Below are 23,521 nucleotides of genomic sequence, written 5' to 3'. Positions count from 1 at the left end.
CTTTATTGGAGAATAGTATTTAGAAACCAAGATCTGAATAGTAGGTGCTCTCCGTGCTCCTGGGGTGTCATTGCTTGGCAGACAGAGCTGGGAAATACATGTGTGTGTAGTAACCCACGCATGACCCACATTATTTGTATTTCTGTGTCTGCCTATCTGTATACATACTAAAATCATACTGGTTCATACTGGTTCAGTATGAGTTCATACTGGTATCTCTAATTCCAGTGCAGTTACACAGGGGTCATGCTATTCTTCCCTCTTCCTTATTTATTACTTATTTCTATAACTGTCTGTATGTTTATTAAAATAATCATAAGTTCATAATGATACCTTCAACTCTAATCCAGCACCACGGGTTTCAGTATAGCCCCTCCCCCTTGCTGATTTAGAATTCCTTTTTCAGACAGTGAGAAACCTGACACCCATTATCAAAAATCTATTTACTTATTCTAATATACTATAGAAGTAGTTTCAGAATTGCCAACCCATACTGCTATGTAAACAAGTATACTAACCAGAGTATAGTATTTGTACATTATCTTCATTTTCAATCTTATGCAGCCAGAATATTGTTACTTAGGTTGGTTCTGTTCTTCCCCTTCCCCTCTCCCTTCCCTTCAGTGTGATTATGTTGTTCATTTGTCATATTGTCAGTGAACCTGTAATTCTGATTTCCCCAGTGTATATGAGTATAACTGAGACATGGAGAGAATCCACCTCCCAGACTCCTCCGGCTTTTACATAGACTTGGCTGGAGACAGGATAGGCCTCTGGTAAATGCCATGGAGTAGCTCATTACCTTGGCCCTAGTCCACATTCCTACCCTGGTTCTAAAGGAGCCTAAAGCTGCCCTTGGGAAATGAAACTTAAAACACTCAGCAGCCTAAATATGATCACAGGATAAAAAGGGGGAAAATGCCTAGCTGGCTTGCAGAGAGTGACTAGATAGCAGGAAACTTGTCAGCACCCTCAAAATGGTTCACTGGCACAAACCCAACAGCCAGCTATACAGAGTATTTACAGGAAGACTGGAAAGAATCTGTTTCTAGGAGTTGTTCTAGTTCAATCTCCTTTAATTCTTGTAATTCTTTGTGCTTTGACTCTGGATTCTATTTGTTCCCCCCTAAACAATCTCTTAACATCACATTTGGGCCAAGTTATTTAATAGGAGACTTTCTGAGAGAAACTGAGTGGGCCCTCTTATCCAAACAAAAGCTCAGGTGCAGCACTATGCATGCATCTTTCCCACATACTTCATTGCCAGCTCTCTTTGTTTTATTAAAAACATCTGTTTTTGCATAGAAACCATCTACTTCCATTTTCTCTCCTAGTTTCTCTTTGATCTTGCAGTGAAATCTCTTAGGGAGATTCAGCAATCCACATGTCATTGCTAATTAGCAGAAACAACAAGGGATTAACTATGAAACTCATACTATTTGGAAAATGGCCTTCTGAATTCTTGCCCTATCTTGAAATACATTTTATGTCTTGTTAATAAGATAAGAAAGTCTATGAAACAAGACTTGGGAAAGTTGAAGAGAACAATGAAACATGGGTTAATACTAACTGAAATCTCAACTCTGTGGGGGAGGGTTTTGGTTTGTTTATTTGGTTGGGTTTTTCTGTTAGAGAGTAAGATAATAGTGACCCCCAGGAAATCATTGTTAATGTTATGCTTATGGCATAGCGCCTTCCAAAAGGCTACCCCAGACGAAACCAAGGGAACATGGGGATATATGGAAAAGAAGCCTAGATTTTTCTAACAAGATGATGAAAACAGTAGTTAAGTACCTCATTTATATAGCACGATTCATCCCTAGAGATCTTAGTTACATCGGGACTGCCTACACGCCACTGAGGTAAAGCCATTTCTGAGCTGAAACATAGCAACCATCCTCTCAGCAATGTTGTCTGTGTTTGGGGAAGGAAATGAAGGAAAAGCCTTTTTGCAAATAAAACTGTAGGGAAAGAAATGTCAGGCACACACATGAAGGACATTGGCTCTAAGCTATTGGTAAAGACCATGTGTGGTATCATTTTAGGAGGGGTTTGAAACATTATGTTTTACTTCATGTAGCTAACTCTGGAAAATATCCAAGTAAAATTTGATCGGTATTAGTAAGGAGGTTGTTTATTTTGTTGTTCTGCTCTTCCTTACCCTCATCCTCTGAGTAACTAGGGTTTCCCATTCTCACAGAAGGGACAGTGAGAACCAGGTTACCAAAATATCGTGCTGGGGTTTTGCTTTTCAAAATGCCATGAAGCTGTTTGATCCAGAGGTTCCAATTCATGTATATGTAATTGTTTGTGTTTTGAAAAAAGTTCTGATTAAATTCTGCTTTAAGAAAAAATAAGAGCTTTTGGCATAAATGGAGCCCATTCTATAAAATTTTATGAGTTGACTATCATTTCCCCTAAATGCTAGACATTTTGGGTATTGAATATATATAAGGATCTTGAGAACCATATTGGTAGAAACAAATGACATTACATCATTGTCTTACTGTCAGACTACCCTGGAGGTGAACCTAGCATTTGTCTAATATATTCTGAGATGAGCTGTACTCTCGGCATAGTTTGAGGGTGTGTGGCTGAGGTGGGAGAATGCACAGGGAGTGGGGATTGGTAGGAGGGAAGAAATTTGGAAGAGGAAGAGAGAGGAAAAGAGAGAAGTGATGGGAAGCAGTGGGTCTGCCCTCCCTAAGACAGGAGGCCCTGAAAACTGGTCTAAGCTACATTGAGGAAGGAGCCTTATCCTAATGAATAGTCAGGTTATAGGCTATATCATGATCATTCTTTAAAAGATCCAGGGATATTTGTTGGTTAACAATTTACTGTATGAGGATGCCTAGGTGGTTCAGTTGGTTAGGCATCCAACTCTTTTTTTTTTTTTTTTTTAATTTTTTTTTTTTCAACGTTTATTTATTTTTGGGACAGAGAGAGACAGAGCATGAACGGGCGAGGGGCAGAGAGAGAGGGAGACACAGAATCGGAAACAGGCTCCAGGCTCTGAGCCATCAGCCCAGAGCCCGACGCGGGGCTCGAACTCACGGACCGCGAGATCGTGACCTGGCTGAAGTCGGACGCTTAACCGACTGCGCCACCCAGGCGCCCCGGCATCCAACTCTTGATTTCAGCTCAGGTCATGATCGTGGTTCATGAGTATGAGCCCCACATCTGGCTCTGTGCTGACAGGTGTGGAACCTGCTTGGGATTCTCTCTCTCCCTCTCTCTCTCTGCCCCTCCCCTGCTCGCACTCTCTCTCTCTCTCTCAAAATAAATAAATAAACTTAAAAAAAAAAAATTTACTATATGGTAAGACTAAGCAACTTCTTTCTGAAATTGTACTATTTCTGAAGAGAAGCAGAATTAGATAATTAAAGCAACATTATTGCTTAGCAGAATTAAGAATTTACAAAATGCCCTAATGTTGGCAAATACACAGTGACACATATATGTGTGATGTGATGTAATGTCTGATGTATAGAATTTATTTATTTTTTATTTTTTTTTTTAAATTTTTTTTTTCAACGTTTTATTTATTTTTGGGACAGAGAGAGACAGAGCATGAACGGGGGAGGGGCAGAGAGAGAGGGAGACACAGAATCGGAAGCAGGCTCCAGGCTCTGAGCCACCAGCCCAGAGCCCGACGCGGGGCTCGAACTCACGGACTGCGAGATCGTGACCTGGATGAAGTCAGCCGCTTAACCGACTGCGCCACCCAGGCGCCCCATCCCCTAGAGTATTTAAAAATAAATTCTCGGGGGGCGCCCCATCCCCTGGAGTATTTAAAAATAAATTCTCGGGGGGCGCCCCATCCCCTGGAGTATTTAAAAATAAATTCTCGGGGCGCCCCATCCCCTGGAGTATTTAAAAATAAATTCTCGGGGCGCCTGGGCGGCGCAGTCGGTTAAGCGGCCGACTTCATCCAGGTCACGATCTCGCAGTCCGTGAGTTCGAGCCCCGCGTCGGGCTCTGGGCTGGTGGCTCAGAGCCTGGAGCCTGCTTCCCATTCTGTGTCTCCCTCTCTCTCTGCCCCTCCCCCGTTCATGCTCTGTCTCTCTCTGTCCCAAAAATAAATAAAACGTTGAAAAAAAAAATTAAATACTCCAGGGGAAAAAAAAAAATGAATGGAGGAGACATACAACAAGATTAGCAAAATGTTGATAATTTTCGAAGCTGAATGAGGGGTTTATTCTTCTACTTTTGGGTATGTTTGTTAAATTTCTGTAATAAGGGGTATTTTTGTGTGTGGGATTTTTTTTTAAGTTTAAAAAAGGAAGGAGAAAAAAGCTAAGTACAGAAGTTAAAAGAGCATCACACCTTCCAGGATATAACAAAAGTAGCTTTTTGTCTGTAACCAGTGTTAACATTTTGCACAGCGGTTTTGCACAGTGGTAGTTGTCCAAGTTTAGGCCTTTGGGCTCTCCGTGGAACCAGGCGTTGTCCAGGTCTCAGTGCTGTGGGCAGGGAACTGAATGTATTTTCCCTAATGTAATTAATTATAGGAGTATTTAATGTTGGGGTAGGGGACACAATGACTTCCCCTCTTTTCTTTGGGGCGTAATGATGAAAATCAGGAATAGGGTGCGTCACAGGGTACTCCTTCTCAGGGGCATGAATTTTTGCCTGAATAAGGATCTTCCTTTCCCCACCCCCCAGGATTGCATAGGTTCTATGGGGCCTTTAGCCTAGCTCTATTGGTCCCCAAAAGGAAAATAGTTGAGGATTGCCTCCTGTTGTAGCTATAGAGTGCCTGTTCCTCTTGGCCAGGGAGCAGCAAGGGGTCACCTGGGGCCCCACAGAGCCTGTGGCTTTATTGCTAACATCGGAGCCTTGGTCAACGCCCCCCCAGCACTAGTTGCACCACAGTTAGTTCTGTTCAGTTCTGTTCAGAAATAAACTGTAAACTTGTTGACATTTTTGTCCTCTTTACAATGCATTGTTTATTTTTCCATGACTGAGAATTTTGATGCAATTATCACGGAGATTTCTGACAAAAGGGAAATAGCTGAGGAATTTTGATGAGTTCCCCACTTCATTAATCAGAACAAGCGTCTCTAGTGACAGGGTCAGAATTACAACGAAGATTAGATAGCAAATTGCTGTTCCACCTGATGCCAATCATTCCCCACGACAGCCGTGTGATTACACGTCAGGGAAGAGCTTTTCTTGCCAACAAAATGAGGGCAACTCCAGTGCAGGTAATAAATTTAGCAGGGCGAGCTGTCATTTCTCCTCTTGAGTGGAGTCCTTAACGATCAGAGGATGTCTTATGGAAGATTTTGAGAGGATGAGAAGCATTTCCCTTAAAAACTTACTCAATTTCACTTTGTGTAGTATTTTATTTTATAAATTATTATAGATATGTATTTAGGAACAGTCTTTCCCACAGTGATTTTCTGTATTTTACTTACCTGTACAAAGCCTTAACTCTCACCACAACTACGTTAAAAAGATGTGCAAGTTAGTAAAAAGAATATATAACCGTAGTTGAAAATCTATCAGAAACAAAACATGGTACAGAAATAAAGGAACTAGGTAAGAAATGGAGGGAGGTCAGAATAGTTGTCTGATGAGTTAAAACATTAAATTCTGAGGGGCGCCTGGGTAGCTCAGTCGGTTAAGCGTCGGACTTCGGCTCAGGTCATGATCTCACGGTTCATGGGTTCGAGCCCCGCGTTGAGCTCTGTGCTGACAGCTCAGAGCCTGGAGCCTGCTTTGGATTCTGCTTCTCCTTCTGTCTCTCTGCCCCTCCTCTGCTCATGCTCTGTCTGTCTCTCTCTCTCTCAAAAATAAATAAACATCAAAAAAAAAACCCATTAAATTCTGAAACCAAATTTATTGAATAATATGTATTAAACAGAATGTATTCCTCTTCCAACACAGTTGTGACTTTCAATAATAGTTCTTGTTTCAAAGAGCAAAAGGATAGAGCACTATTGTAGTGGCACTGAAGAGGAGAAGCAGGCCCGGGAACAGCAGGGACTCAGCTGGGGGGAGAGGTAATAGAGAGAATAAATAGATCATGACTATGGAAGTATGCCACTTCTCATCACGTCTAAATAAAAGCAGAGTGCTAGCATCTTCCAAAGAAGACAGGACTGAGAGTATTTTCCTTTCCCAAATACTTTCCTCCAATTACATTTATGGGAATCCTATTTGCCGAAATAATGTTTGCCATGAATCAAGAATAACTAAGTGGCTATTTTTGATTCACACTTTTATTTATTTATTTATTTTTTACTTTAATGAGATTGCTCTTTTGAGTAGTCAGGAAAGACCAATCACAAGTGAATTTCGAGAAAGCAGTTGCTATGAGGGCTCCTGGGTGGCTCAGCTGGGTGAGTTTCCAATTCTTGATTTCTACTCAGGTCATGATCCCAGAGTTGTGGGATCAAGCCCTGCATTGGGTTCTGCTCTGAGTGTGGAGACTGCTTAAGATTCTGTCTCTCCCACTGCCACTCTCCCCTTCTCATGCTCTCTCTCTCTAAAATAAAATGTATTAAAAAAAAAGAAAAGAAAAGAAAGCAGTTGCTGTGAGTCTGTCACTTGGCTGTTACTAACTTTTATGTAGTGAAACTGAATCATAGATCGTTAAAACTGATCATTTTGCCCTTAAAGTCTAATCTTAACTATTTCCACTTGATCTTAGCCAAACGGCCGAGAAGCGATAATCTTAACTATTTTAAAGACATATAATGACAATAGCATTTATTAACACAAATTTTGCCCTTTTAAATTCACATATGTTCCAGCAGTGCTCTTCTACCATAGTAAGGTATATATTGAGTTTTTTCTCTTTCAGTATAAAAGCAGCAAAAAATTTGCCCTTCATTTTTAAAAAGAAGACTTTTTGCCTAATATAGATTGGGCCATCAGGATACCAGAATATTAGGTATGCCACTAGCTTTTCACTCTGTGAATTTAGTGATTAACCCTTCTCTACTTGAAGTTTAGCTTTGTAAAGTAAATCATAATATCTGCAGTCTCTCCATTTGGTAATGATGGTCTACAAATTAATAAAACAGTGCATGTAATATTGTGCTTACAGCAATGCTTTGAACTTTGTAGACAAGGAATATAGAAATCCAAGAAGGACACTATTAATAGTGTTATTATTGTCCAGGTGGATTATGTTTATACTATTTCATCATTAGAAACATTCCAGGAGTTAAAATTAGAGATAGCTACACACAGAATATTTCATCAGATCGTTCAGGAGGAATATCTTAAATGAATCTGGTATTTTCTTTTGACAATGACACACAAGTTAACAATATATTTTTTTTCCATGGTCTATTTTGTGGGTTAGATAGGCAAATAATGCAAAAAGTATATCCCCTCAACCTGGTAGCTATGTGTCTTTTCTTTTTTATGACTGCAGGCATATCCTGTATTCAGCAAATGTCCCTTCCTCTCTCCCTCTCTTTTCCCTTCTTCCCTCTTTTCCTCCCTCCTTCCCTTCCTTCCATGGCATCTAAGGTAAACGTCTGCACAGTATTCCCTCATTTGACATAATGGAAAGGGAACAAGGGCTTTTTAAAGTTTGCCATGGTTTCTCCTGATAAATAACAATAGGGAAGATTTTGTAGTTTGTCTAAATGGAAATGTAACTGAATTCTTGTTATTCCTGGACAAATGGTCTATTTGTAAGAATTCCAACATATGCTTCCTTCCTAATGTTATCAATCTTTCAATTTATATATCCTCTCCCTATAATCTCTCAAAAGGAGAGATTATATCTTAACTTTGTTCAGAGTTCCCAAATTTAAACGCAGTGGTGGTTGCTTACTAAATGTTGAAATAGTGAAAGATAAGTATTGTTACACAGATAGAAGCAGTAAGTACAGATGATCCTGGTAGAGCTAACAAGTGCTTGAAGCTGGTCATTAGGCATTCCCTATACTTCCCACAAAGTCACTTTCTATGAAGTTACTTTGTTTTATTGCTACCAACACGGATTTTCCATTTCTATTCATGGGACCCACTCCCTTCCTTCTGGAGGCTCACAGTCTAGTAGAAACCAGTGAACAGGTGATTATAATACAGTGTAAAGAGAGTTTTGATAGAAGAAGCAGAGGTTGCTGAGAACACAGTGGAAGGGCACTGAGATTTGCAGAAAGTAGTTGTGATAGGAGAACTTCCAGGGAGAAGTGAGTCCTGAAGTAGTCAGATAAAGAGAGGGCAGAAATGGAGGACCAAGAAATTAGTATGAACATAGGAAGGTGTTAAGCAGTGTGGTTGATATAAGGCCAAGAGCTGAAAGTTATGTGATGTGGTGGGAACATTAAGTTTACTGTGAAGGTGGAAGATGAAGGCAACGACTAGATATCAGAGATTTTCTCAAACCAGAGAGTAAAGTACTTCTCTGGGGATATCTTTAGGGTCAGTGGAACTTGTCTTACTTGTTGTCAGATGCATGGAGTGGAAGATCACAAGCATCCTGAGCATCTAGTCTCTCTAGACCTGCTCACCAAAGCTCTCCCATGGTCATGGTAGCCCAGCTGAAGCTGTTTTAGCTATCCTGTTTCCAGACACCAGAGACCCCCATTCCATCCTCATGGGATCTTCTATAGTCCTTTGTGTAGGATATCAGCAGGTGTTAGTAACAGAAATTAACTAATTGGTTGGTACTTTATTTTATTTATTTATTGGGGAGGAGGGCACAGAGAGAGAGGGAGAGAGAAAATCCCAAACAGGCTCTGCACTGCCGGCACAGAGCCCGATGTAGGGCTCGAACCCATGAACTGTGAGATCATGACCTGAGCTGAAATCAAGAGTCAAATGTTTAACCCACTGAGCCACCCAGGCGTCTGAATCAGTTGGTATTTTAAGCTCCAAGACAAGTTGGCCATCCTCCTAGAAGCAGGTGTTTCAAGCTTTTCAAAAACGTCCCTTAACTGGGGTCTTAGATATGATTGCTACTCCAGCTTCCCAAAGGACTGGTGCCTGAGAATGAGAATTAAGTACTATAGTTTAAGCCACGAGCCTCAGCTGCATGACTTGAATAGTTATACTTGGTTCTCCTTCCATCAAGACGACAGTTGCTAGATTTGTTAGAAAAAGTATGAGGGGGATACCTGAGGTGACAGCTCTCAGTATTAGATATTACAAACACTAGAGCCAATCAGTGGTGATTTTCCACATGTTTCCATTGCAGTGTCAAAAACGGTATTTCTCTGCCTGGCACAAGCTGATCCTTGATCATAGGATCAAGCTGGGAAAAGCTGGGACCCTGTCTGACTGGAAGTTTCAACTGAAAGTCCTGCGGGCCTGGAGAGACTACACAAGATCCCAGAAGTTGGCACGGGAGACTCAAGCCATGGAAAATTACCTTAGGGAAGAAAACAGGTACTATTATCTGTACCATGAAAATCCTTCTGGTGTATTATAGGACATTTTTCCTCCTGAAGAATCCCAAAATAATCTAAAAATTATGTTCACTAGAATCATCTCATCCATTATAAAATGTGGTAATCACTGTTTTTCTATATTACATCCCAAACTAGAAAATTTTAACTGAGGGGCACCTGGGTGGCTCAGTCAGTTAAGCATCTGACTCTTGATCTCAGCCCAGGTCTTAATCTCAGGGTCGTAAGTTTGCGCTGGGCATGAAGCCTGCTTAAGAAAAAGAAAAAGAAAAAAACATTTTAACTGAAAAGTGTAAGCAAAGATTTCATTAAAATATACTGATGCACATGCTCTCCTTTTGAAGAAAACAAGTACTATGTTTTTTCCTTGCCCTCTGGATGTCGTAGCATTGCACCTTGGACCATTTTACCAATTCAGAAGACAGAGTTTGGTTTATATGCCAGTAATTCTCACTGATGGAAATACCTGTCTGCACGCTGAATGTTAATTAGGAACACAGGGAACATCCATCTGCCAAGGTGATTCCCCCCACTCCTCTGTCTTCTGTCCCACACCTTATTTAGAGGTTTTTGACACCTTTATATCAGCTCTCTCTTATGCTTATGAATGACACAGAATTTGTCTTCAAATAAAACTTCCTTTGTTCTGTCATCTTAAAATTATATACATTTTCTTCTATTCATTTCCAAGTTTAGCTCTGCATCCTTGAACCAAAATCATGGGTATAGAAGGAACCATTTGTTTGTTTGGGGACAGGGGCAGTTTATGTGCTTATGTGTAATCACTTCTCTTACCAGCAACTCTTATTCAGGGTGAAAACTTGAATGAATTGTGTGTGAAACCATTGTTATGTAGAAGGAAATGCTGCCCCCTGGAGTTGTGCAGCTGTGTGACAGCATCAGGCCCTGGGGTGGATACACAGGAGTCTGAAGCCCTTTTATGGGGAAGACAAGATCTAGAAGCAGGACAGGGGCTGAGCAGCATCATAAACCATCAAGTGCAAAAAAAAAAAAAAAAAAAAAAAATTAAAAAAAAAAAAAAGGGGCGCCTGGGTGGCGCAGTCGGTTAAGTGTCCGACTTCAGCCAGGTCACGATCTCGCGATCTCGTGGTCCGGGAGTTCGAGCCCCGCGTCGGGCTCTGGGCTGATGGCTCAGAGCCTGGAGCCTGTTTCCGATTCTGTGTCTCCCTCTCTCTCTGCCCCTCCCCCGTTCATGCTCTGTCTCTCTCTGTCCCAAAAATAAATAAACGTTGAAAAAAAAAAAAACCATCACGTGCATAAATCATCCCCTCTGCCACTGAGAACTTAGCAGAAGTAAGTGTCACACTGACTGAGTAGGCTCCTACAGAGTGCCAGGAAGGGCTTGATCAGGAAGGTGGGTCTTGAGCCAGACTTTGTACCATAAATAGGATATTCCTAGGTGGGGATGGGGAGATGAGGTAATGGCACTTGGTGTAGCCATTCAGGTTGGCCAGAGATCATCAAGCATGTGGTTTCTCAAGTTCATCAATTTGTGAAAGGCCTTGAATGCCAAGACAAGGAGTTTAGGAATTCTTTGGTAAATAAAGGTGAAGTCTTGATAGTTTTTAAGCAGAGGGATGACTTAGTCAATTTCCCTTTCTTTACAGTATGCTAGGGGGAAAAAAAAAGGTCAGCTTAGAAAACTCTTTCCCATAATTCATTTCTAAGTTCTTAGGACCTAGCGATTCATATAAGGAATTGGGATGATAGCTTACTGAAAAAGGAATAGCTAGCAAGATATGCTGGGTAAAGGAGAGAAACACTGGAGGTGCTGTAAAAGGGAAGTGACATGAATGATGGTATGAAGGGAGTGGAAACTGAGTGTTGAAGTTAAACATGGCTGTGAAATTTACATACCAGAAGAAACTTGTAGAAGAAAAATATGAAGAACTTGAGATTTCATTGCAATTAAACTGCTTAAATATGAAATCACTAAATGGGGATTTCATAATAGCATTATGTGCCAATTTTTTTTTTAAGATCTTAGAACGTCTCGTATCTGTGAATTATTTTCAGGTGTCTATTTTTAAACATTCAGAATGGGTACTACATTTTTTTTAAGTGCCAGAGTTAGAAAATACTTAACTTGTAATAATTTTTTTACTACAGAACTTTAGAGCAAAAAAATTTAGAGCAGAAAGCCACCTCAAGGATCGTCTGATCCTGCCTGTCATTTTACATATGTTAAAAGTAAGGCCTAGAGAGAGTAAACGACTCTCTCAAGGTCCAAAGGGTGAGAGTAGCTAGTCCAGGACTAGACTCTGGTCTCTTTGCTTCTGATCCAAATGCTCTTTCCTGTACCACACTGCTTCTGTACTAAATGTTATATAACATCTAGGTGGTGGTTCCCCAAGACAGCTGTATTTTTCATTTGTGTGGCAATTTACTTTAGATGGCTGCAGATGAAAAATAAAGCAGTAATTAACAAATGACAAGACATGCTGGAAACATATTAGCAGTAAGAAGCTACTAGATACAAACCATCCTTTGTGCTGCTTTCCCAAATCCCTGGCTGTCTGCATGTTTTTCTTTGTTCTAGAAAGAAGGATGGGATATTAAAAGTGGGGAAAAGCTCTAAGTTAGCTACTATAAGCAGAAACCAAGAAACATTAGTGGGATTGAGGGTGTCTGGAGAGCTGTTCTTTTCTGTGTTCATCAGAGTTTCTCCTAGTATCTCAGTAGACACCAAATACACATTTGCTGAATAATAAGTGAGTCAATGAGGAGTTTATTTGCTTCCTCTTTTGCAATTTAACTTGACAGTGTTTTCAAGTATTTTTTTTCCCTAAATAATGAGCTCAAGGGATATAATGGGTTACTAAGCATAGAAACTAAACACTTACCAGATTGGCAAAGCACAGGTGGTTCTGTGGCCCATCCATCTGGACATGGAAATTATTTGCTATGCCCGTTACTCAGATGTCAGCTGTGTCTTCATCCTCCAGCTCTTGCATCCGCACTTGTTTCTGACACCTGAGATTTCCCTCACTGGCCAGTTCCCCCATGCAAGGCCTAGCTTTCCTGGCTTCCTTCCTTCCTTCCATCCTTCCGTCCTTCTGTCCTCCCCTTTTTCCTTTCTTTAATTTTCTTTTGTTCTTTCTCCTATTTTTGTCTGTCTCTTTTCTTTTAAAAGTAGTTATGGTAATGGTGTTATAAAATTTCAATACAATATTATAATATAATCTCAACCTTAACAAATATTCCCAAACCTGAGAATTTACTTGCTTAGGTAATACAATAAAACCCTGGTGCACATGCTTAGTTAGACCCTTTGATGTGGTGGTGTTGGAATCTGAACTGTATTTTTACTTTGCTCAGCATGTTCACTTTTAAAAGCTGACTTCATTTCTTCCATTGCTCCTCTCTCCCTTCCTCTCTTAAATTTATGGCGAGCCCTAGACAAAATTAGGAAGGAGCGGGGTTTTCGACATCTTCCACCAGCCCTTTTTGAGCCCCTGATTTCTCAGTTCTTTTCTGAGAAGCACCTCTGTTTTCCCCTCATTAACCTCTACATTACTTGCAGTCCTGCCCTCTTATACCAGAGTTCTGGGCCTTTCCTGAAATATGCTTTTATCTCTTCCCTTTGTCCCTCAAGCCCCTCATGCTTTTTTACTGTAATCCTCAGTTGATGTTATCCCTCTCAGGAAACTGTGTATACTTTAACAGGCATGGTCTGGAAACAGTGCCCAATATGTAAGTGTTGGGGATTTGAGGGTACTGTGTGGCAGGCCAGTGGGAAAACTGGCTCTTTGACATCCCTCAAACTATGGTGTTCATTTGTTCACTTGTTCTTTCATTCTGTTTGATAGGATTTATTCTTTCAGCCAACCAGCTTTATTGACATTTACTGGGTACTAAGCTCTCTCCTAAGTACAGGGAGGAGGGACTTGAAAAAAGTGTTAAACACTTGCCTTCTAGGAGTTTTCCATTTAAGTGAAGTTAAACATGGCACCCAACTACTAAAAATAATTGCAACAGAAGGCAGCATAAGATAAATACTCGAGAGTGACATGGACTTGGCTATCGTGCGTTATAATCCCCTGAGGAGCTTTTTAAAAATAGGAATTCATGGGCCCCACCTTCTAAGAGACAGAATGTGGCAAAGTAGAAGAGGGCGTTTTTCAGTTTGGGGAAAAACTGGTAAATCAGCACATAGCTGGGGTGAGCCCACATGCTAGCCTAGAAGAGGGGAGGCTGGGTTGAAAATAGACTGTGAGGTCCCCATTTTCCCACACCTCATTTGAGCATTCTTTTGGGCAGTCACTTACAGCGCCCCTCTGTGAATCATGTTTGATGCCCTTCCCTCCATGCTCACCTGGTATGAAGGCAAGAGGCCAGAAATTGCGTGGCTTCTGAAGCTGGTCAGGCTCCTCATGTCTGTCATAGAGGCAGGGGGGCCCAGATTTGCACTGCCTGGCTCACTTTAAAACCCTTTCAGACAGAATTGTGTTATCTTCTTTTTCCCTGTGGGCTACCTGGTGCATTACTGAATGCATTAGCTCGTTCATTCCTGCTCCTATTCATCCCAAATGCGACTGCTTGCACCGCTGCTGTTTTCATGCGTCAGATTTCAGGACTCAGATCACTAGTGTGTGCTTATTTATTTATCATTTTTCATATCCTTTTAAAAAATTCAAGACACTTTTTAGATATCTAGTAGTTTTGCCCTGAGACAGTGTTATCTTCCATGAGAATTTGTTCTCTATGTTTGGGGTGTGTGTGTGTGTGTGTGTGTGAATTAGATCTTTTTAAAAAACTCCTGTAGAACAAGCAATGTAAAGCCTTTTTTTTTTTTTTTAGGGTGATACCATTTTTAGGAGGAATCTGAGGCTTAGAAGCTTCCAGGTACTTATCTAGTCACCCCTATCTATTCAGTTAGTCAGTGTTCTCCTGACTTACAGGTTCTAGTTCATGCACTGATCATGAAGTATCAATTCAGGTGTTGTTATAAACAGCATGGTTCAGGGGCACCTAGGTGGCTCAGTTGGTTAAACATCGACTTCAGCTCAGGTCATGATCTTAAGTTTGTGAGTCTGAGCTTTGTGATGGGCTCTGTGCTGACAGCTCAGAGCCTGGAGCCTGCTTCAGGTTCTCCCTCGCGCTCTGCCCCTCCCCCGCTCATGCTCTGTCTCTCTCTCTCTCTCTCTCAAAAATAAATAAAAATGTTAAAAAATTAAAAAAATAAGAAACAGCATGGTTCATATTTAAACTCTTATTTAAACCCTAATAGTTTATTTTCTTTTTTAAACTTAAATTTTATTTTATTTTATTTTTACAATTTATTTATTTAAATTCAAGTTAGTTAACATACAGTGTAGTATTGGTTTCAGGAGTAGAACCCAGTGATTCATTACGTATATATAATACCCAGCGCTCATCCCAACAAGTGCCCTCCTTAATGCCCATCACCCATTTGGCCCAACCCCTCACCCACCTCCCCTCCAGCAACCCTCAGTTTGTTCTCTGTATTTCAGCGTCTCTTATGGTTTTCCTCCCTCTCTGTTTTGTGTCTTATTTTTCTCTTATTTTTTTATTATTAATTTATTTTTTTATATTTTTCATTTACATCCAAGTTAGTTAGCATATAGTGCAATAATGATTTCAGGAGTAGAATCCAGTGATTCATCCCCTACATATAACACCTAGTGCTCACCCCAACATGTGTCCTCCTTAATGCTCCTCACCTGTTTAGCCCATCCTCCCACCCCAAACCCCTCCAACAACCCTCAGTTTGTTCTCTGTATTTAAGAGACTCTTATCTTTTTGTTCTCATCCCTGTTTTTATATTATTTTTGCTTCCCTTCTCTTATATTCATCTGTTTTGTATCTTAAATTCCACATATGAATGAAGTCATGTGATATTTGTCTTTCTCTGACTAGTTTCACTTACCATAATACCTTGTAGTTCCATCCACGTAGTTGCGAATGGCAAGATTTCATTCTTTTCAATTGCTGAGTAATATTCCATTTTGTGTGTGTATGTGTGTGTATGTATACACACACACACACACACCATATCTTCTTTATCCATTCATCCATTGATGGACATTTGGGCTCTTTCCATACTTTGGCTGTTGTCGATAGCACTGCTGTAAACATTGGGGTGCATGTCCCCTTCAAAACAGCATACCTGTATCCTTTGGATAAACACCTAGTAGTGCAATTGCTGGGTCATAGCATAGTTCTATTTTTAACTTTTTGAGGAACCTCCATACTGTTCTCCAGAGTGGCTGCACCAGTTCGCATTCCCACCTGCAGTGCAAAAGGTTTCCTCTTTCTCCTCATCCTTGCCAACATTTGTTGTTGCCTGAGTTGTTAATGTTAGCCATTCTGACAGGTGTGGAGTGGTATCTCATTGTGGTTTTGATTTGTATTTCCCTGATGATGAGTGATATTGAACATCTTTTCATGTGTTTATTAGGCATCTGGATGTGTTCTTTGCAAGTGTCTATTCATGTCTTTTGCCCATTTCTTCACTTTTTTTTTTTTGTTTGTTTTTTGGGTGCTGAGTTTGATAAGTTCTTTATAGATTTTAAATACTAACCCCTTATCTGATATTAGAAGATACTGCAAATATCTTCTCTCTTTCTGTTGGTTGCCTTTTAGTTTTGCTAATTGTTTCCTTCGCTGTGCAGAAGCTTTTTATCTTGATGTGGTCCCAATAGTTCAGTTTTGCATTTGTTTCTCTTGCCTCTGGAGATATATTGAGTAAGAAGTTGTTCTGGCTGAGGTCAAAGAGGTTTTTGCCTGCTTTCTCCTCTAGGATTTTGATGGCTTTCTGTCTTACATTTAGGTCTTACCTCCATTTTGAGTTTATTTCTTTGTCTGGTGTAAGAAAGTGGTCTAGGTTCATTCTTCTACATTCTTCTACATGGCACTGTCCAGTTTTCCTAACACCTTCAGTTTGCTGAAGAGACTGTCTTGGTTAGCCCATTCATTCTTTAGTAGGATGGTCTTTAGTCTCCAATAATTTGTTGTCTTTCCAAATTTTTTTCTTGTGGTTGATTACAAGTTTCATAGCGTTGTGGTCTGAAAATATGCATGGTATGATCTCGATCTTTTTGTACTTGTTGAGGGCTGATTTGTGTCCCAGTATGTGATCTATTCTGGAGAATGTTCCATGTGCACTGGAGAAGAATGTATATTCCACTGCTTTAGGATGAAATGTTCTGAATATATCTGTTAAATCCATCTGGTCCAGTGTGTCATTCAAAGCTGTTGTTTCTTTGTTGATTTTCTGCTTAGATGATATGTCCATTGCTGTAAGTGGGGTGTTGAAGTCCCCTACTATTATGGTATTATTATCAATGAGTTTCTTTATGTTCATGATTAATTGATTTATATATTTGCGTGTTTCCACGTTGAGGGCATAAATGTTTATAATTGTTAGGTCTTGGTGGACGTACCCCTTAATTATGATATAATGCCCTTCTTCATCTCTTGTTACGGTCTTTATTTTAAAATCTAGATTGTCTGATATAGGTATGGCTACTCGAGCTTTCTTTTGGTGACCATTAGCATGATAGATGGTTCTCCATCCCCTTACTTTCAATCTGAAGGTGTCTTTATGTCTAAAATTGGTTTCTTATAAATATCATATAGATGGATTTTATTTTCTTTTCCATTCTGATACCCTATGCCTTTTGATTGGAGCATTTATTCCATTAACATTTAGAGTGAGTGCTGAAAGATAGGAATTTATTGCTATTGTGTTGTCTGTAGAGTTGGAGTTTCTGGTGGTATTCTCTGGTCCTTTCTAGTCTTTGATGCTTTGGGTCTTTTTTTGTTTTGTGTCATTTTTTCTCCCCTCAGAGAGTCCTCCTTAAAATTTCTTGCAGGGCTGGTTTAGCGGTCATGAACTCCGTTAGTTTTTGTTGTCTGGGAAACTCTTTATCTCTCCTTCTATTTTGAATGACAGCCTTGCCAGATAAAAAATTCTTGGCCACATATTTTTCTGATTCACCACATTGAATATATCCTGCCACTCCTTTCTGGCCTGCCAATTCTATGGATAGGTCTGCTGCGAACCTGATCTGTCTTCCTTTATAGGTTAAGACTTTTTTCCCTTGCTGCTTTCATGATTCTTTCCTTGCCTGAGTATTTTGTGAATTTGACTATGATATGCCTTGATTGTCAGTTTTGTTGAATCTAATGGGAGTTCTCTGTGTTTCTTGGATTTTGATGTCTGTGTCTTTCCACAAATGAGGAAAGGTTTCCACTATAATTTGCTCACATAAAAACCTTCTACCCCTTTTTCTGTATCTTCATCTCCTTGGACTCCTATGATTCAGATGTTATTCCTTTGTAATAAGTCACTGAGTTCTCTAATTCTTATAATGTGCTCCTTTGCATTAGTTTCCCTCTTTTTTACTGCTTCATTATTCTCTACAAGTTTATCTTCTATATCCCCCCCATTCTCTTGAAAAAGAAGAAAGGCTAAAATGGATTTAATATCAATCATAGTGACATGAAGCTTCCATAAAATCTCCAAAATACAGGGTTTAGGGAACTTCTGGGCAGGTGAACACATCCACATTGACACCCCAAATACACGGGGACAGAAGCTCTTGTGCTTAGGACCCTCCCAGACCTCACCCTATATATCTCTTCATCTGGCTGTTCATTGGTATCCTTCATCATATATCCTTTAATTAACTGGTAAACATAAATGTTTCTCCAAGTTCTGTGAGCTACTCTGGCAAATTAACCAAACCCAAGGAAGGGGTGGTTGGAACTTACAGTCTATAGCCAATTGATCAGAAACACAGGTGATAGATAACCTGGTCTTGTGACTGGCATCTGAAGGTGGTAGGAGGAATGGGGGAAGATACTTATGGGACCGAGCCCTTAAACTGTGGGATCTGTCTTCAGATAGAACTGTCTTCAGGTAGAGGTGTCAGAACTGAGTTGAGTTCTTGGATACCCTGCTGGGTGTACAAGAATTGCTTGTTGGTGTGGGTAAAAACCTCCACACATTTGGTGACTAGAGTGCCAGAAGTGAGGTATTCTCTGAAAAGGTAAAAAAGACACACAGGTGACAAACAGTGGGGAAGAACTGGATTTTTCCCTACATGGGAAGGAAAATGGAGTTTTTCCATTATATATGGTCTTTAGCCTTTCTGTGCATGCAGTTATGGAAGTATGATGCTCAATTTATATACTCGTGCCAGAAATTCCCGTATTTCAGCTGGGAAGCATATTGGGACAGGATGTTTTCCAAAGGGAACTCTGTCCTTCATTTTATGATTAATTGGCAACTGTGTCTGAAACCATTTCTTTTGGTTAGCATACCTAAGTATTGCATTGGATTGAGGTTTTAAGACATAAGTGATTTTTCACTTTCAGAAATATTTATGTTTTTAATCTTTTAAAAAGTATAGAAATTAGCTTATTTGGACTATTGTCACTCTGCTGAGGTGAACTGCAGAGGAGCGGGAGTAAAACCAGCGTTGTCTCTGGATCCCTGCCTTCTTCATGTCTACTCTTCCATCACAACCCTCAAATGTAGATATTTTAAACACACTTTGAAATCCCCTACATAGTCATTATAGAGTGGCTTGTAAGCACTATGGTGAACATGAAATTTTTACCCATTTTCTTACTGTTAGTCTTTTTGTTATACTTGCAGAAATATTTTTCTCTTTCCCTTTTTATAGTGTCCAAATAACTTCTTCCATGACAGTCAGAATCCTAGATCACTTTTTGCTGTTTATGCTGTAAAGACATGAAATTAACACATCAGATAAATTTCACACCCCCCCCTTCCTGAGCAGATTGATGTAAATTGAATTTCACATTAATCAGACAGAGCAATATACATCTTCTATCCCGTGGAAATTTATGATTTTCACTTACTTAAGAAAAGTGCTATAGGCTTTCTATTTCTTTCACTATTTAAACATTGGTATTTTGGGAGCTTTTTCTTACCTGCATTGCTACCTGATTTATTATCCCTATTTCCTCTAAAATTTTTATTTCAAGGTTATTCTGTCTCATACTAGATAATTTATTTCCATCAAATTAAACTCCATGTATAAATGTTTATATTACCACCTATATTGTACTTTTATCACAAAAATATCAGTCTGTTAATCAAATATTGAGTAGCTACATTAATACAGTAGAAGGAAGCAATTAAATACAATGAAATCCACTATTGGCAGAGTTGTTGTTAGTGTTTATCCTGAATTTCATTATTTCAGTGGACTCTACTCTCACTAATTGGTTGTTTCATCCAATGCCTCTGACATAGGTTAAATTCTATAATACTAGAATAGTCTTTTTCAAACTAAGGGTTTTAACCCATTAATGGGACCTGAAATCAGACTCAAGATGACCTGTTTTTTAAAGAAATGGAATGCATCAGAAATGTCAGAATGCACCTCTGGTAGTAAGGGTAAATATTGTTTGGTGAAACTTTTGTTTCATTTAGATATGTTTTTGTTTCAAACATACACATATACCTATAAACTTGTATGTTGAGCCACGGTGTAACATTTTTCTTACTGTAGGTGCCAGTCAAAAAAGATTTAAAAGTCACTTAAACATTTAACAACTCTAGAAATGTTCTCCTGACTCAGTGACTTAAGAACTTTATGATTTTTTTTTTATGTAACCCCAAAGAGTCTTTGAGGAGTGTTAAGCATTATGGATGTTCAACAGAAATGGGTATACAAATTGTATTCTAGAGAACATATTCGAGTCACTTTTACAAGATAAAATCAAGTAGGTGTCTAGATAATAGATTTTAAACCTCAAAACTGACCCCTGATGCAATATAATAAGTTCCAAACTCTATAGCTTACTTATTCAGGGACAGTAATTATCCACTTATAGTGCTCAGAGACCTCCATGCTTGAATTCTCAAATGGCTGTCAGAAAAATGTCTCTTAATGGAGATCCCCTTTGGGAAGGGAGTGTAGCAAGCATTACCCAACTCCACTCAGTGATGTCTCCTAATGCCATGAAGTATCTGGGAATCAAAAAAAGGTCTTCCTTACAAAGAGAATTAACCAGACTCATTACTAGACTCTGAATGACTTCCATGAGGGCAAGTGCCTTATCTCTGACACGTCTTTCACACTTGTCTAGTGTTTAGCAAGGCAGTGTTTCATTCATTCAGTTTAAGCATTTGGTAAATGAATCCTTCTCTTTAGAGATCCTGTGTCTGATCAAGTTCTTTCCTAAGATCCACCCTCCTGGTTTCATACTGACTTTTGTAAGTCTTATACTTAATTTGTTATTGACAGTTCACTTGTTAAATCTTGTTCCATTCCCTTTCTCCCAAACCTGTCTTCATTTGCAAGCATGGCTGAAATCTCCCTTATGCATTCATCTTTTTAAAAGTAGTTATTTAGGGGCTCCTGGGCCGCCCAGTCAGTTAAGCGTTCAACTCTTGATTTCGGTTGAGGTCATGATCTAACGGTTCATGAGTTCAAGCACCGAGTCATGCTCACGCTCACAGCACAGAGCCTGCTTGGGATCCTCTTTCTCTCCCTCTCTCTCTCTGCCCCTCTCCCACTCACTTGCATGTGTGGTCTCTCTGTCTGTCTCAAAGTAAGTAAACTTAAAAAAAATAAATGTAGTTCTTTATATGCCTGTTCTCTTTGCTCCCTTTTACTATTTTATGGTAATTTAGAAAATGTAGTATGTCTTTGTGACATGATAGAATTCCTTCTTCTGAGGTAATGTCTTAAGGTACTAATGCCCTCTACTAGCAGACCTTTTGCACCAGGGAATTTGATAAAGTGATTCCATTTTAGCTTAAATAAAAGGATAAGCTGGAGGTAAGATGGAGTATTTCTGGGACTCCTTTAGACTTGTCTCATTTATATTATCAACTAACAAGCGATAAATGGCTTCTTTTTTTTAACGGAAGAACTTTGTTGCTTAGAAAACAACAACTGGCCACTGAATATAACCGGAAACAAGTTCTCCGACACCACTTTACAGAATGGCAGCATTGGCATCGTGCAGAGATCCTAAAGAGAGAGCTGGCACAAACTAAGAAGGAAACCAGGAAGAGAATGAATGAGCTGCTGATGGCAGCATCACTAGGGAAACTCAGTGCAAATGGGTCACCTGGCATCAGTCTACTTGAGGAAGCAGCAGCCATGGTGGATGCACCTGTAAGAAATGGAGAGGTACAATGTTTTTCCTTTGCTTGGCCTTCTACTTATTAAACACTGGCATCTGAGCTCTGCACTTGTATAGCCTAGGATATATTAGCCACTGTCAGATTGCCTTGACTGGGCTATCTAAAAGATGAGAGCTGTTTATAGTACACAAAGGTTACCTTTCAGTCAGTGTTTATTTTCTTGAACTGAATCTTGTTTTTATATATCACATATAAACTTTGGTATAGTTGAGACTCGGTAGGGACATAATATAGAGAGGGAATTTACAATAAATGAAAGACTTTCACAAATAGATAAAGATTGTTTATACCTTTTGAATTCCTCTTACTTGATCATCAGACATTTCCTTTCTAACTGAGCTTACGAGATATATATATATATATATATATATATATATATATGGAATTTTAAAGTTTTTGTCTAATAAGAAAATCATATATTAATTATTGTAATTTGATAGGAGAAAATGAGAGAGGAAAAAGAAAAGTAGCCTATAATTCCATCATCTGGAGATAACCACCAGTAACATATTGAAATACAGCCATATAGTCTTTTCTCTATTCATGCATATGTAAATTTTTCTCTTTAATATTTATATAACTTAACGTTTCTTCAAGTGACTGAAGATATCTAGTTTTTCATAATACAGAGAAAGTAAGGCCATTTTTTTCCTTCTTAATAACTATATCACTATGCTGTTTTTCTAAAAAAATAATTCATAATTTTATACTATAACATGTGAATTTTCTATGCCACTAAATCTACTTCTGCAACAGTAGTTCTCAACTGAGAGTAAACCACAGATGAGACCTGTTAAATCAAAATTTCTGGTTGTTGGGCGCCTGTATTTTTTTTAAGTTTCACAAATGACCCTGATGAATACCCCTTGGTGAAGCACTACCATTCTGTACCGTCATTTTGTAATGGCTGTGGATACTCTATCGTGAACCCTAAGCTAGGATATGTTTACCTTTTTCTCTATTGCCGGACATTTAAGTTGTTTCCAGTTTGACGCTATTGCGAACAGTTCTTCAGTGCTTCAGTGAACATCATTGTAACAAAATCTTTGCACGCATCCATTTTTACTTAAATGCTTTGTACTTAGGATAAATACCTAAAAATAGAATGCCCATTTAAAGACTTACCAAATTGCCCTTCCACAAAGGTTGTGCCAAAGAAATGCCTATTTTCCTGTCTAATAACACATTTTTCATTTTTTCTAAGTTGATAGGTAAAATATTTTTATCTTATTATTGCTTCAACATTTGCATTTTTTTATTAGTGAGGTTAAATATTTTCCTAATGAGCTTTTTTAATTTTATTTACATCCATATTAGTTAGCATATAGTGCAACAATGATTTCAGGAGTAGATTCCTTAATGCCCCTTACCCATTTAGCCCGTCCCCCCTCCCACAACCCCTCCAGTAACCCTCTGTTTGTTTTCCATATTTAAGAGTCTCTTGTGTTTTGTCCTCCTCCCTGTTTTTATATTATTTTTGCTTCCCTTCCCTTGTGTTCATCTGTCCTGTGTCTTACAGTCCTCATATAAGTGAAGTCATATTATATTTGTCTTTCTCTAATTTTGCTTAGCATAATACCCTCTAGTTCCATCATGTAGTTGTGAATGGCAAGATTTCATTCTTTTTTACTGCTGAGTAATACTCCATTGTATATATATATACCACATCTTCTTCATCCATTCATCCATCGATGGATATTTGGGCTCTTTCCATACTTTGGCTAATGTTGATAGTGCTGCTATAAACATGGGGGTGCATGTACCCCTTCAAAATAGCATACCTGTATCCCTTAGATAAATACCTAATAGTGCAATTGCTGGGTCATAGGGTAGTTCTATTTTTAATTTTTTGAGGAACCTCCCTACTGTTCTCCAGGGTGGCTGCACCAGTTTGCATTCCCACGAGCAGTGCAAAAGAGCTCTTTTTCTGCATCCTCACCAACATCTGTTGTTGCCTGAGTTGTTT

General features: G+C 39.2%; 1 protein-coding gene across 4 annotated transcripts in view; it reads left to right on the top strand.

Annotated features, from left to right (window-relative positions):
* CCDC191 (coiled-coil domain containing 191) overlaps positions 1–23,521 on the top strand; it is a 96,464-nt gene that overhangs the window by 26,044 nt on the left and 46,899 nt on the right. For 3 of the 4 annotated variants that reach the window (XM_040484543.1, XM_040484541.1, XM_040484545.1), the window contains 2 exons: positions 9,167–9,357; positions 21,274–21,541. In XM_040484543.1, coding sequence (XP_040340477.1) covers positions 9,167–9,357; positions 21,274–21,541 — 459 coding nt within the window. The remainder of the gene's footprint in view (positions 1–9,166; positions 9,358–21,273; positions 21,542–23,521) is intronic. The other variant, XM_040484542.1, reaches the window with a different exon arrangement.

Source organism: Herpailurus yagouaroundi, unplaced genomic scaffold, assembly GCF_014898765.1.
Source record: "Herpailurus yagouaroundi ecotype Mexico unplaced genomic scaffold, PumYag 162, whole genome shotgun sequence".
Lineage (NCBI taxonomy): Eukaryota > Metazoa > Chordata > Mammalia > Carnivora > Felidae > Herpailurus > Herpailurus yagouaroundi.
The sequence above is the reverse complement of the archived record's forward strand: the minus strand, read 5'-3'. Positions and strand labels throughout refer to the sequence as shown.